Source organism: Apodemus sylvaticus, chromosome 17, assembly GCF_947179515.1.
Source record: "Apodemus sylvaticus chromosome 17, mApoSyl1.1, whole genome shotgun sequence".
NCBI lineage: Eukaryota > Metazoa > Chordata > Mammalia > Rodentia > Muridae > Apodemus > Apodemus sylvaticus.
In genome coordinates, this window is record NC_067488.1 from 52,453,084 (window position 1) to 52,468,711 (window position 15,628).

The 15,628-nt window shown below is 53.1% G+C and overlaps 1 protein-coding gene across 2 annotated transcripts in view; it reads left to right on the forward strand.

The window, feature by feature from the left end:
* Mpped1 (metallophosphoesterase domain containing 1) overlaps positions 1–12,185 on the forward strand; it is a 62,637-nt gene extending 50,452 nt beyond the window's left edge. For both annotated transcript variants that reach the window (XM_052160771.1, XM_052160770.1), the window contains 3 exons: positions 5,746–5,861; positions 7,965–8,078; positions 9,982–12,185. In XM_052160771.1, coding sequence (XP_052016731.1) covers positions 5,746–5,861; positions 7,965–8,078; positions 9,982–10,100 — 349 coding nt within the window. In that variant the 3' untranslated portion in view covers positions 10,101–12,185. The remainder of the gene's footprint in view (positions 1–5,745; positions 5,862–7,964; positions 8,079–9,981) is intronic.
* The last annotated feature ends 3,443 nt before the right edge of the window (positions 12,186–15,628 follow it).

Below are 15,628 nucleotides of genomic sequence, written 5' to 3' on the forward strand. Positions count from 1 at the left end.
CCTATCTCTGGTCTCTCTGAGCCTCGGTTTTCTCTATTGTAAAAGGGGGTTACAGCCTAGTTGGGGTTCTGGGGCCAGTGACAAATGGCAGTTTCATCCGAGACACTGCTTAGCTGTGCTGTTGCGGGCCCCGTTGTGAGCGGCTCAGGAAAGCCTGTCTTTAAGGGGGCCAGTGGGAGCATCCCACAGGTAAGCTGGCCTGACAGGGGTGGGGTCTGGGCAAGCTGTTTAAAAAGCTCACCAGCAGCTGCACGAGCTTCTAGGCCTGGGTAACTATTTGGTTTTGAGCCGCCAAGGGAAGGTGAGATACCAGAGCCCCTCAAGAGGAGGGAACGAGTTAGCAGGCCTGGGGCAGGTCTCCTGCAAAGGGCTACTATGCTATCTAAGGAGCACTACCAGGAGTCCAGCCCTCTGTATCCAAGTTCGCCATGTCGTGAGGATCCCCCAACATCGAACTTTCTGAGCACCAGAATGCGGGTGGTGACACCGGGATCCAGGTTCCTCCTTGCATAGCAGGCACACTCTGCTGCCTGGGCTGGCTCCTGAGAGGGTGAGGGCGGTTAGCAAGGGGCTGGGGTCCTTGCTAGAGTTGTCATTCTGGAGCTTGACTGGCAGGTCCTAGGGCGGGACTTCCCCTTGGAGGGTGCAGAGGGGAGGGTACTAATCCAGAAGTTCTTCATGCCTACAGCCAGGCAGAGTGCCTGCTGGCTTATTCCGGTTTGCCTTCATCTTTCATCTGTGTACTTCTTGGACATATCTTCCCTGGGGGCCACCTGGCTCAGCCCTCTGCCAGGTATAAGAGACACAGGGGCAAATGCGAGCACTGGACCTGTGCTAGAGAAGTCTAAGACAGACCATCAAGGTGGGGAGGAGGAGGGGCCTGAGCCTGAGGAGGGAGGGGATGGGGGACACTTCCGGAGGAGATGGCTTTTGGGTTGGGCCTTCTGAGCATGAGCCGAGCCGTGGGTGAGAAGTTAGCACTTCTGATGCAGGGTGGCAGGGGACAAAGCCTGAGGATAGCCACAGGCTTGGCTGCTTACGGAGCAGAATAGCGATAGTCAGGCTGTCGGGGGAACCTCAGGGGAACCTGGGCTGGATTGTCTGAGAGTCAACTGGGGTGGGTTCAAGCGTTCTGTGGGCCAAGCCACCACGACTGTGTTTTTTTTTCCTGGAGACTGTGGGGGAGCCATGGAGGGATTCGGAGGTACCACAGGAAAGCTGTGATGGATGCACGCTCTTCCCTGATCAGCCAGGCGGAAGGATCCTCCCAGGGAGCCTGTGGGACCTGCTCAGGCAAGAAGCTTCTGTGGAAGAGAGAGCCGGTCAGGCACCCCCAGGGGCTTCTCCGTGTCAACCATTAGCTTGAGCACAGGATGCAGGTGTCTGGGATCCTGGCCCAAACTCTTTTTGCTCCTGTGCCTGCTCAGAAGTGCTTGCCTTCTCTGTGCTCACACTTCCTGTGTCTGAATGGGGAGCTCCCAGCAGTTTCTGCCCAAGGGTTAACCGAGCAACTAAATACAGAGGATGTTAACATAGAAGGTGGTTATTTTTATCGTTTTGGGCTGGAAGAGAGCCGCGCTCTGGGTACCCAAGTGCTGCACTCTGGCTGTGTCACTTAGGTATGGCACTATACCCTAGCATCTGTGCCTGTGGGAACCATGAGGACAGGCATCTCCCTGGGCAGGTGAGAGGCCCCTGAGCTGCCCCTCTGTGGATGCCCCCTCCATGCCCCACAGGGTCGGCTCTCAAGCATGATCTCTGGCCTGGAAACACTTAGGGGTCAGGAGTACCTGGGGCCCCCACTACCCTACACTCTAGGGCCAGGAAATGGGTTCAACCAGAGGGTCACTCTGCCCCAGGTGAACCTTGGGGAATACGCCCACTCTGGGGCTGAACACTTGCTCTGGAAAAGAAGAAACTCAGGCCAGGCAGGCTCCGATTCAGCTGCTTGCTACAGAGGAGTGTCTGCAGCCCCGTCAGCTGTCAGGGAACCCAACTTTACGCTTCAGGGGGACCCTGTAATGATTGGCTATGAGGAGGTCATTTATATTGGCTAAGCGAGCCTAATTAGGTTTGATCTGAAGGTTAGCAGAAGCACACAGAAAAGCTGTTAAGGGGTTAACCTCGCAGAGATTACGTTGTATTCAGTGCTCTGTTAAAGTTTGAATTAATTTTTCCCATGGGTTTGCTCACATTCTAATTTTCAACTAAATGAGACATCTGTTTCAGAAAAGGAAAATTTGCTCCGGTTGCCATGGCAACTATCATTCTGTAAGAAAATTATTCCAATGGTTACTTTAGAACAGAAAGACAGAGATTCAGGACATAAAGCCGCCTTCGGCTCAGTCGGAATTCTGATGGGCCTCCCTCCATGGCTAAGAGATGCCTTGGACCGTGAGGCTGGTGGCAGGTGGACGTGGAGCCAGGTTCAGGTGTTAGGTCATGGTGGAAGCTGGTCTAGGGGCTCTTGGGCACCCCAACATCACGGCTTGCGCATTCACGGTGGTGTTCCAAAGTCAGGTGGCAGTGAGGGCCAGGGCAGTGTGTCTGTGTGTCCTTCCTGGGAAATGCCAGGCAGCCATACAGAGCCGTCTAGAGAGCTGGTCACTGTGGTTGTTCACAGAGCTAAACTTCACTGAAGACAGCAGATCAGTGCACTACCAAATAGCACTGGAGGCTCCAGTGCAGACTGTACACTGAAGATGGCACCTCCTTTGTCTCCTGGGCCCGAAGGAAGTGGTGGTTACTCTGCCCAGGCCCTGGTAACCCAAAGACCTCAGTCAGGTCCCTGGAGTCTGTTCAGGCCCTCTGGTAGGCACAGCCACCTTGGTCTGCCCAATGCCCAGGGAAAGCCCTTATTGAAACTACCTCAGAAATATCTTCCAGAAACTTCCCTGCAGGCTCTGCCTCCCTCTGCTTCTCAATGCTAATGGTAGCTAATAGCATCTGGGGGCATTGCCTGTGTGAAATATTTCCGAGGCCCTCCAGCTGTCCTCTCTGTCCCTCTTCCTCCATGTTGCTCTTAGCAGGGCACAGAAGTTGCTCTCAGGGTCAAGCCTGGGAGAGCTGAAGGGCCAGGCTGGGGCAGAGTCAGTATGGCTGACCCCAGACCTTCAAGAGCTGACGTCTTACTGACTGCTGCTCTGACCAGGAGTAAGGCAGGAGCCCGCCTGTGTTGGGAGGGAACAGTTCAGGGCCAGATGCCCTGCTGAGGTCTAGTTCCCCACCACGCTCTGTGTGGGGTGCTGTGTGGTCCTGTGGTGAGCAGTTCCTCTGGGTATCCCCACAGGAGAGTCAGTGTTCAGTTTTCCCTCGTGAGTGAGTGAGGTTCGGTTGAGCTGAGGGGAAACTGGTTTGCAGAGGTACTCTGGGTTGGCTTCCAGGGTCCGTGGGATATCTTCTGTGTTTCAGAAACTTATGCCCTGCATAGGAGAACTAACGGGTCCCTTTCCCTGTACTGATGAAACCTTGTCATGCCATGTAGATATTTGATTGGGTTTTTGAAAAATGAAGCCCGTGTTTGGAAAACACCACCAGACATGCCCGTCCTTCTGCTAGCAGGACACCGAGTGGCTTCCATTGCTGCTGTGGCCTTTCGCACCCCTATTCCCTCAGCTTCGGCTGCACAGCTCTGAGAGGCCTAGATGGTGATTCAGAAATCGAGTGGCCCGGTTCTCCAGGGTGCAGCAGGCACAAGCCAAGGAATCCGTAAAGAGGAGCTGCCAGTTCCAACCAGGGCCATGACAGAAAATGACCTTACCTTGTGGCCAGGGTGTGTGACTGGGGCAGGGGTGGGGGCATGGTTTAGTTAAAACTATCTAGCTGAAGTTTCTCTTCCTGCTCGCGGCTCTTCTGACGTCACCTCTCTCCTGCATCCTTACTAGAAATGCTCTTGCCAACCATCAAAAATGCAACTTGAAAATCCCTGCTCTAGACAAAGCCTGACACCCAGGCTTGGTGGGTGGCACCTAGGAGGTGTCTGTGTGATGGTGATGATGGTGGTAGTGGAGATGATGGTGATGGTGGTAATAACGGTGGTTTCGATGAGAAAGGATGATGAAGGTGATGGTGGTGACGGAGATGAGGAAGATCGTGGAGGCAGACACAACATTGGTGATGGCCTCATGGAGGTGGTGGTTAAAGTGATGATGTAATGGCTGCTGTGGAGGTGACGGTCGCACCATGTATGGTGGTTATGGATGTGCTGATGTGGATGGTGGTGGTGATGCAGGTGGTGGTGGAGGTGACAGGCAGTGGAGGTAAAGGTGACAGAGGAGATCGGGATGGCCAGGCAGTGGCAGAGCCCTGAGTCCTCGGAACTCCCCACACAGGGCTCCTGAGAACTCCCGCATCTGTCGGGCACGGTCACACTAACTCTTAAAACTCACCCCTTGTTCCAGGTCACACACAGGTGCCAGGTAGTGGGCCAGCCTAACCTCAGCAAGTTTGGCTCCAGGTTCCTTAAAGCTGTGTGGAGAGAGAAGGGGAAGGGAAGGGGAAGAGAGGATGGGTAAGAAATGAGGAGGGGGAAGGGAGGAGGGGGAGGAGGAAAGGGAAGAGAGGGAAAAGGGGAAAGATAGGGAAGGGGGAGGGGAGGGAAGGGGTACAGGGACAGAGGGGGGGGAGAGAGAGAGATGTTTCTTTCAGGAGCAGGATGGGCATGAGCAGGCCCGAGTGGGCATGTCTGAGGGAGGAGGCTCCCGACTGAGCCACCTCTGCCCCGCCCTGCTCTTTCAATGGCTGATTCCAGTCTAGCCACTGTCCCCTGATGGACACTTCCCGTGTATGGGAACCCTATGGAAAAGGTGGCCATTTTGCGACTGGGCCTTGGTCCCTGGTTCTCCCTTCACATACCTGGAATAAGAATCATGGCCACCTCTGGCCCAGGGACAGAGCCACCTTCCTCACTGGAGGCTCTGGAGCGCGCTCCAGTGGGCAGAGGAAGCAGGGGGAACCAAGCTGCCTCTAAAGGAGTCAGGACTGGGGTGATGGTGGCCGGTGTGCACTGCCCGGCTCTGGCAAGCTCTCCTGGAGGTCTGTGTGAGGAGGGGCCAGCATCCGTCTGAGGTCTGAGGTGCTGGCTATGACATAAGTCACCAGAGCTGGTCAGGGCTGGGGTCTGACACAGGAAAAGGAACTTTGACCCTCTCCAAGTGACCCAGGGTGCCCCCTGCCCCGTCCTTCACACACCCGGGTCCAGCACCGCAAGCTTGATGACACGAACAGCAGGTCTGGGTCTGAGCAACACACTGACCCTGTGTCATCTGGGCATCTTCCCTTCCTGTGTAACACCTAGCGAAGTCCTCTGGGAGTTCTGTGGAACCCCTGGGAATCTAAGTAGGGGTGTCGGTGGCTGTCATCAGTGTAGAGCCCCTGGGTTTACAGGCAGGGGTGTCAGCCATGTTGGCTGGGGGGTAGGATTCAGGTGGCAACTTGGGGCCCATGAGGGGTCATCGGGGCAATGCCTGGCCTGATCAGCTCGCAGTGTGTGGTAGTAGGCAAATGAAAGAGCTGCCTGCGCCACCTGGCTGCGTCTGCTCCTGGGGTCTGCCTTGCCCTCGTCTGGCTCTGTCCACAGCAGCTGGCTGCGAATACAGAAGTCCTCCAGACATTCCCAGTTTCATTGGGATTGAGCTCCCAGATGTCAAGCTGGCCCTCATGGCTGCTTAGCTCTGTGACCTGTGCCCTTCTCTGTGACTGTGCCATGCTCTTGAGACCCCCTAAAGCATCCCTCTTCTCTCCTAGGCAGCCCTGGTTCTATGGCTGGGGATTCAACCTCCCGAGAGGCCAAGCGCTCCTGGAGAAGTGGAATCTCATCCCGGAAGGAGTTGACATCCTTATAACTCATGGGCCGCCACTGGGTAAGAGCTGCAGTCTCTGGTTTGCCTGGACTGGGGGCTTTGAAGGATGGGGTGTCTGGGACTGAACACAAGGAGCCCTGGGTTTGTCTGCTGGGTCTAACTTGCTGGGTGCCACTCTCACCAAGCCAATGTCACCAGGGCTGACGGCTCCACCTCCCAATGTTGCTCCTGTGTGGAGAGCCCTCCTCTGGTCTGATCTGAGGCTGTGGCTCACCTGTTGCCCATTCTAGGATGCACTGGCTTCCTGCCTAAGGCCTCTCAGCCTGCCCCAGTCTGTCCCAGTCTGTCCCAGTCTGTCCCAGCCTGTCCCAGTCTGCCCCAGCCTATCTCAGCCCACCCCAGCCTGCCCCAGCCTGCCCCAGCCTGCCCCAGCCTGCCCCAGCCTGCCCCAGCTGGCCTTGCTTCAGCTGGTCCCAGCTGGTCCCAGCCCACCCTCTGCTGGCCTGATCATCAGAGCCTGGCCCTCTGCTTTCTTTCTAACCTGCCTCCCAGTTCCCTCCCTTTCCCATGATGCTGATGGTCTGTAAGTTTGCATCTTGTTTGCATCTTGGACTATAGCCTCCTCACCACCTGGGTACCTGCTCTTGCCTCATTTTCAGTGGAGGAAGCCCTGAGGCTGGGGCTTCTGTTGGGACAGCACAACAGGTGACAGGGCTTGTTCCCCTCCTGCAATGGGCCAAGTCCTTCCTCAGTTTCACCTGAACCACATGGGTTCTGTGGCCTTCCTCCTCTCACTCTAGTTCCTGCTCTCCTCCCTTACTTCCTCTTTTCCTCCCCACTTCTGCTCCTCTGCTCTTCTGATTACTTATTCACCCATCCATCCTCCCCCATCCATCATTTTTCATCCATTCTCAATCCTTTATCCATCATCTATCACCCATCCATCCATCATCCATCCATCCATCCATCCATCCATCCATCCATCCATCCATCCATCTATCCATTATCCATCCATCCATCCATCCATTCATCCATCCATCCAAATAACGATGGGACTGTGTGCTTTCAGATTCTAGGGCAGCACTTCTGCCCATTAGATGAAGGCAGGGCGCAGAGTTGTGAACCAGCTGTGAAGGAGCTGTGGAGACTAGGACCTAGTTCTACCAGGAAGCCCCGTCCTGCTCACCACCCACTGCATGTCTGTCTCCTTCCCTCCCCTCCCTCTTCCCCCTGCCTGGCTGTGCTCTGGGTCTCAGCACCTCTCTTGTGGTGAAGCTTGCTGGGCACACTGAGTTGAGGCTCCCCAAGCCTTGCCGGCAGCGCCGTAGCTTCTATCACCCACCCAAACAGAGAGCGGCCGGCTGAAACCTGATTGCTCACTCGTCATTGATTATTTTTCGTTTGTGTAGCCATGGAGAGATAATAAGCTACCACCATATGGGGCAGCTCCGGGAGGCTGGCGGCCAACAGACACAGTGGGCACCACGAGACGGCATCTCAGCCAAGGAAACGAGCTTCGTGCTTCTGTGCACCCACCCCTCCCCAGTGTATCCCAGGCTGGGCTCAAACTTTTGATGTAGCCAAGGATGACCTTAAATTCATGAGATTTCTGCCGCTACCTTTCCTGTGCTGGGATCACAGCCATATACTGTCACGTCCACAATGCCCCAGAGCTTCACGCCAGATAGGCAAGTCGCCCACTGACAGAGCTAGGCCACAGCTTCTGTGGGGTTTCCTAGAGAAAGTTTCTGGATGGGAAATTCCCCTCCGAGGCTATGGAGGCTCCATGGTGCTTCCAGCCACTGGGATACTGTGGACTCAGTTTGCCCTTTTACAACGAGTAGCTCCAAACAGCCCCCCGCAGCAGCTACAGGCTGAGAGCTGTAGCAGTTACATGTTACATGTACCAGGTGCCCAGCCTCCCATGGGCCCTTATAGAAGAGTCTCTTAGATCTGTCATGGAAGAGAGCCTGTGCCGCCAGGAGCTGCGTTGTGACGGGGCTTCTCTCTGAGGCATGGCAGGGTTCTAGAGCTTACTGCACCAGGAGAAAGGATCTGTGCTGGGGCTGTTGCATGACTTCAGGTCCCACCGAGTCTGTGCTAATAGATGTCCGAGGTGCAAGATGCCCGAGGTCCTCCTCAATGCCTCGTCTTCCCACACAGGCTTTCTAGACTGGGTCCCCAAGAAGATGCAGCGCGTGGGCTGCGTGGAGCTGCTCAACACGGTCCAGAGGCGAGTCCAGCCACGGCTGCACGTCTTTGGCCACATCCATGAAGGTGAGTGGGTGGGCAGGAGGGGAGGGAACCTCACGTGGCGTGCCTCTAACTGGCCCTTCAGAGGGATTGCTTGCCTTCCTTAAATCCTGCTCACTAGCTCCCACTCCGACTTCTGCAAGAAATAGCCCACCTCTGTGGCCCATGCATAGAGGACTTCACATGCATGCTGCCAGCTAGCAGCTGGTGAACTCACTGGAGTGGTGGGGATGGCCACACTGTGGGCAGGGGGCTCACAGTTCTGACCGCCCACACTGCCCCCGACAGCCCACCCTTGCTTGTCAGCTTACCTTCTTAGCCCTCAGGTGTTCTTCCCGGAGCCGTTTCAACATCTGATGCAAATCCTTGCTTTTTACTGGTCTGCTTGCTCTGTCTGTGGTTGGGCCAGGGTCCCTGGGACACCAGGCTGCATTCATCTAAGGGTTTTATAACTTGGAAGTCAATAAACTCTAGCCATGTCTTGAGCACCTCTGAGCGCTGTTCTTGGGAGTCAGGATAGTGGGGTATGTTTGTCTCTGGAGACCTCTCAGATGGCGAGCACTGGAGCTCATGGGGGAAGTTCAGGAGCAGTGAGTTCATAATGCTGGTTGACTTCTTGGGCTCTCCTGTGGGCATTCAGGGACAACCTATGTAAGGATGCCTGTGACCCAAACAACACCGTGCATATTTGTATCGGCAATATGGTGCTGCAGAGAGGAAAGGGAGAGTGTCCTTTCTGGTGTGAAGACAGTGTGAGCCAGAAGAAGGGACTTCAGCAAGCAGAGGTGGTGGAGAGGGACTGTGACTGAAGACAGGAATGTGACAGTGGTCACCGTGGTGATTGTGAGGAGAACAGAGATGACAAAGAGGATCACAGTGGTAATGATAGTGGTGACAAAGGTGGCATGATGGTGGTGATACTCTGAAGATAGTGGGGATGGTGGTGATATAATGGCAGGGCAATGCTTGTAACGAAGAAGATCTTGCTGTGGTGAATGTCACAAGGAGGGTAATGACTGGTGTTGATGGAGAGATGATAGTATGGTGTTGCCGACAATGGTCATGTGGTGGTAGTGGTAGTGTTGATAGTGGTGATACTATAGATAGGGATGATGATGTCATCATGATGATAGTGATGTCATGGTAATGATGGCAGTGTTGGGGATAGCAACAAGGATGGTAGTGATGTAGTCTAGGGATAGTGCTGATAATAGGCATGGGGATGATGATGCCACCATGACAGCAGCAATGATGTCATGGTAATGATGGCAGTGCTGGGATGGTGTCAGAGACTCCAGTGGTGTTGATGCTGCTGCTGCTGATGTTGGTGATGTCATTGATCAAGGGGATGATGACATCATGTTAATGATAGCAGTGCTAGGGATGATGATGAGGATTGTGATACTGATGATAGCACGGCTGCTGATGTTGGTAATGCTGATGGTGTCTTGCCATGGGGATGATGACAGTGATGGGATAGTGATGGAGGCCATGATGACGATGTGGTGGCGCAGTCTGTGGACATAGCACACGAACACACCTGATCATATGTGATGAGATGGTGGAAATCAGGTGGACTGTAGAAATCAGGTGCCTATACCTGGTCACATCTACTATGCTGACAGCGGTCATAGAGACCATGATGATGGCACCTGCTGAGGAAGATATGAGGGTGACAACTTGCAATGTGCTTTTCCTGTGATGTGCACAGGCTTAAGCCCTGTACTTGGGCATTAACCTCACTTGGTCCTCCTGGCAGGCTCAGAAGGACATACCACTTCCATTTGATAGATAAAAAGACCCAAATGTGAGAGCTGTCATAGCTTGCCCCAGACACGTCCCACCCGCTATAGCAGGACACCCATAGCTGCCTCAGCCACCAGAAAGTTCCAGACAATGGTCTGACAGGTGTGTGCTTACTTTCCAGGGTATGGCGTCATGGCGGACGGAACCACCACCTATGTGAACGCGTCCGTGTGCACTGTGAACTATCAGCCTGTGAATCCCCCCATTGTCATTGACCTGCCCACACCCCGGAACTCCTGACTGCTACCCACTCCAGTTTTGCCTGCCCAAGTCAGCTCTGTATGTCTGGCCAAGAGCCTGGATCCCCTAACCCACTTCCTCCCATGCAGAACAGTCCGGACAGTCCATTTGGTCATGGGACCAGCCAGCAACAAGTAGAATCCTTGGGATGAAAGAAATCGCCTTTATCAGCCTTCTGCCGCCTGCAGCCTCGCAGGGGACACCAGGCTCATTTCTGTTTTCTGTGTGTGCATCTGCTCCTTCGTTCTAGGGCCTAACACGCTCACAGCCCTGTCTCACTTGGGAAATGACAGAAGCTCGGTTTGATGCCCTCTAGCTTTGAGAAGCCACTGCTCTCAGATGGGATTTGGGAAGTTTTATACAAGATGTCTAGCTACCCAAGTGTGTCTGGGTGGCTTGTGAGCCCCGAGGTTGGGGGGATGTATGGCCTGGGCACAGGCAGCTCTTCTCTGGCTGAGGAAAGGAGATAGACTTATTCCTCGTGTGCTTGGGTCTTGGGAGTGTTCAGGGACATCTCAGGAATTCCGACAGCCCCTGGCCAGGCCTAGAGCAGATGGCTTGGTTTAGTCCCCCAGTCCTTCCTCAGGACCCTGCTGCCAGTGTGGACAATGGCTGAGTGTCCCCGGCTTCTGCTCGGAACCTGGATTTGTTGGGGGCAGGGGAGCGGGCTTTGTTCTTCTGGGTGGCCAACCTGCTGGTTACTCATCGCAGTGAGGCCATCTTAGATCCTCTGGGACCACACTACTTTGTAGATCACAATGGCCAAGGTTCTGGGGCTGAGGCCTTGTGCCTGGTCATATACATGCCCCATGTGTGTGGCACGAGTGCTCCTCCAAACTTAACTAGATTGTGAGTGTCTACAATGAGCTCCATCCATCCTTCATGTGATTGATTTCCTTTCCATGGGTTCCAGGAAGCTTGTCAGTACCACTGATAACCAGGAGGTGGCGCAGTGACAGAGCCACCCTGGGTGCTGAAGGCAACTCCCAACTCAGCCTCTGGTTGCAGCCTTTCTTGAGTTAGGCCTGGGTGAGGCCATCTGCAGGGGACAGAGCCAGCAGGCCCTGAGTCAGGGGGAGGCAGAGTCCGTCGCTGTCTATTTAAAATGCTGATATTTGTTCTTTGTGGACTCTTTTTGCACTCATTTCGATTCTTAGTAACAGGTCACTAAAATAGAATTATTTGTCCTGACTCTTGATGTTTTACACCCTTTATGTCATGCATCAGACACGAGGGCCTCACTTGCTGGGCCTGGTTCCACCCTTGGAGACCAGATATCCTGGTATCTTTATTCAGTATAATTTTGCTTTATCTACAGACATTCCTGCAAGGTAGGTACTCTTGCCCTGTTACAGAGGTGAGGGCACTGAGGCCAGAGAGGAGAGGTCGCTTGCCTGAGGATACACAACACAGAAGGGGCAGCAATGAGATTTGGACCTCCATCTCTGGCCTCACACCCTCACTGAGTTCTCACACCACTGGAGTTCTCTCCCTGCAAAGCAGGGCCTGGGTGGAGGGTCTCACTTAGTTTGGAAGGGTCCTGTTCAAAACCGGCTCTCGTTCCTTCTTAACGGAGAGTCCATCAGACCATAAGGAATTCTGAGCTTTAAGCCTAGCATCCCAGCATCCTGTGGGACCCACTCCCAAATCTTTCTCTGCAGGTGAGTGAGCTGGACCCTGTGGCTTCACTGTGGGAGGCTACATTCCCAGGCCATCTTTGGTGCCCTATGTTGGCCAAGACAACTGTGCCCCACAGGCCACAGAGCTGTGGGAATGGTGTGTGGGACAGTTACAAGGTCTCTCCTTGGTGCCTCAGATGCACGGCGTGTTTGGGGCAGAGAAAATACATTTCCCTTGTGCTTTCTCAGCTCTGCAGTTTCTATGTGGACCAAGAACTATAAACTTAAGAAATTTCCTAGGGCATCTTCAGAATGCGGCATATTTTTATGTGGAGAAGAAAAGCTGTAGAGGCAGCTGTCTTGAAGAGAAAATTCATTGGAAGTCCTCAAGATTTGAAAGATGGAGGCCTGCTCCTCAATCATTTTGGCATAACTTGATTGTGGCTGTAATTTTTTTTGTCAAGCATGTCAGACAATAAAGTCTTTGTAAAAAGAAAAAACCGAGTCCATCTGGCTGCTCTTTCTGAGGTTGTGTCCCTGGATCATGATGGGGCAGAGGGAGGAAGAACTCCAAGACCTCCCCATGTGTTGGTGACTGCAGTCTCTGCTTGTCTCCCCCCATCCCACCCCCATGGGCACAGGGACTGCAGAGATGGCATCATGGGCATCATGAATGTCTGAGCTTCTGAGCAAAGGATTGTGGTGTGACCCAAATGCTGGATTATCCTGAATGTGACTTGGCCAACCCAGCCATAGGCAGGCAAAAGGTTCACGGTTCAAAGTCCCTCCCAGCTACTAAACGTCTACCATTTATTGCCAGTTGTTTATCCAACTATTCATCTTTCCACAGTCACGCACTTGCCTGATGATTCATACTTTCATATGTCCATCCATCTACTAAGCACCCATCCATCCACCCATCCACCCACCAGGCACACATCCATCCATCCATCAAGCTATAAAGCTGAACAGCTGGCCATCTATCCATCCACAGAATTATCCATTTATCTGTGCACCAACAAAGCTGTCTGCATATATACTCGTTTGACCATACACTATTGATGAAACCATTAATTTACCCAGCCCCCTCAGGATATCACTCTATGTATCCATCCACCCGTCCACCCACCTATCAAGTCATCCATCCTTCTGTCCTTCCATCCAGCTTACATACCCTCCACCGCCCCCATCCAGTTCTCTATGGATCCATCCACAGCCATTAGCACTTCCCAAAGGGCCTGGTTGGCTTGGATGACAGAAAGGCTGGTGTTGGCCCTAACAGATTTAGAAGGGAAGACTGATAACAGTAGATGTGAAGATAAAGGCCCCAGAGAGCCAAAGATGGCAGTAGATGTGGCTGCTGGCCACTGGAAGGAAGGAGGTGTGGACGTAGAACAGGTGTCAGGAAAAGCCACATAAAAAGGGATACAACTGACATCATAAGTAAAGCCATAGACCTGGGGCAGAAAAGGCCTGAGGAGTGGCCTGGGACAGTTGTACAATAACAATGTCCCCATAACCTTTCCTCAGACAGGTGCCCTGCCCAGGGCCTCATAGGCCTGCAGTATCCTGTCCTGGGACCTTGACTTCTGAACCATTGTTCCTGAAACTCTAGTCTGTCTGAGGAACTCCACCAACTTCTACCCATAACCACTGGAGCCACAGTAGGGTTCCTGTACAGGGCGTGGCTGTCCGAAGCTATCACCTTACAATGTCACCACACTGCCAGAGCTGCTTCAGTGCAGTCTCTGGGGTCCCCCTCTTCCTTCTTCCTCACGTCACACTCTACTACCATACCTCCCTGCAGCCCTGCTGAGACAGTAGCAGGAACCAGACTCTGGGGACTCACCAGAGCATGTGACTGTCTTGGGCCTCCTGTCCCTGCCTCCTAAGGGCTGGAATCACGGATAACTATCAGGCACATGGGGCCGTGGGGGTCAGAACCCTGCTTCTCTTGCTTACACACATAAGCGTTAACCACTAAGCCATCTCTCTGGCCTCTTGCTGATCCTATTCAAACTCTCTAAATATTCTGGAAACAACTCTCTTTCCCCTATCTCTGGGTTGGTCTGTTTAGTCCTAAGCTGAAAGTTTTGATGAATCGTGACTTCTTTTTTTTTTCCCTTGTTCTTTGGAGACAGTTATCATTTGTAGCAGGTGTTTCCCAGAGCCTCATGAATTGACAGGTGGTCATCAGCCAATGGCTGGACTGTGAGCTGGGGTCTAGAAGGAGGAAGTTAGCATACTGTAGGTGTATAGTTGAAGGGGGGTGTCGGGAACCAGCTACCGTCCTCCTTCCTGGCTGCCACAAGATGAGTAACCCTCCTCTGCCACGCCTTCCTGTTATATGTGCCACATGCCCAAAGCAACCAGGCCAACGGAGCCTCTAAGCAGGTGAGAGAAATGAGCCTTGCTTTCTTAGAAGCGCTCCATCTTGGGTATTTTGCTCTGTTGAGGAAACAGACTTTGCCGGTGTTGCTTGAGGTAGAGTGGACTGCCTTTCACATGTTCTGTTCCACACACCTGTGCAGTCCCGACTCGTCCTTTGGTGTGAGGTGTGCTAAGGGTCACGTTCTACACACAGGCACTGTTCCTCTAACCCTCTGTGCTGGCTGGCTTTGTGTGTCAACTTGAGACAAGAGTCATCAGAGAGGGAGGAGCCTCCGTTGAGAAAATGCTTCCATGAGATCCAGCTGTAAGGTGGACCCAGCCCAGAGTGGATTGGGACATCCCTGGTCCTGGGTTCTATAAGAAAGCAGGCTGAGCAAGCCAGTAAGCAGGAGCCTTCCATGGCCCCTGCATCAGCTCCTGCCTCCAGGATCCTGCCCTGTGTGAGTTCCAGTCTTGAGTTTCTTGGGTGATGAATAGCAATGTGGAAGTGAACGTGGATAAACCTTTTCCTCCCCAACTTGCTTTATGGTCATGGAGTTTCATCACAGCAGTAGAAACCCTAAGATACCCATTGTTTTTGCCCACATTGGAAATCAGCTGGCTGCATCTGTGTGGGACATTTCCTGGTTCCCCATTTTTGTTCTGTCCTTTTGCTGACACCATAGTCCTAACCACTGTGCTGTAAATGCACTTCCAGAGGCGCCGATGTGAGCCCTCCATCTGATCTTGTTTGCTTTTTTCAACTTTTGAGGGAGAGTAGCTTCATTTCTTTTCTATGACATTTCTGGGTTAGCTGATTCCTGTCTGCCAGAAAAACACTGAGGTCCTGGCTAGAACTGTAGAGACTGTGCAGGGCTGGCGATGGCTGAGTGGCTAGAGGCACTTGTTTCTCTTGCAGAAGATCAGAGTTCAGTTCCCAGACCTACACTGTGTGGTTCACAACCACCAGCAACTCAAGCTCCAGAGGATCCCATGCCTTCCTTGGCTGGTCTTTGCTGGTACCTGCACACACGTGGCACACAGACACATACACATACAACAATATAAATTTTTTTGCTTGTTATTCAAGACATGTTTTTTTTCTTTCTCACTCCCATGGCTGTCCAGAAACTCGCTTTGTAGATCAGGCTGGCCTCAAACTCAGAAATTTGGACACCAAACCCTGACACTATTGTTGATGTCAAGAAGTACTCACAGACAGGAGACTAGTATGGCTGTCCCCTTAAGAGGTTCTGCCTGTATCTGACTAAGACAGATGCAGATACTCACAGACAGCCATGGGAGTGAGCTGGGGACCCCAATGGAAGAGTTGGGGGGAAAACTGAAGGAGCTGAAGGGGAATGCAACCCCATAGGAAGAACAACAATATCAACTAACTGGAACCTCCAAAGCTTTCAGGGACTAAACCACCAACCAAAGAGTACACATGGGTGGGTTCATGGCTCCAGCTGCATATGTAGCAGAGGCTTGCTTTATCTGGCATCAATGGTCCTGTGGAGGGTGAATGGGTGGGGGAGC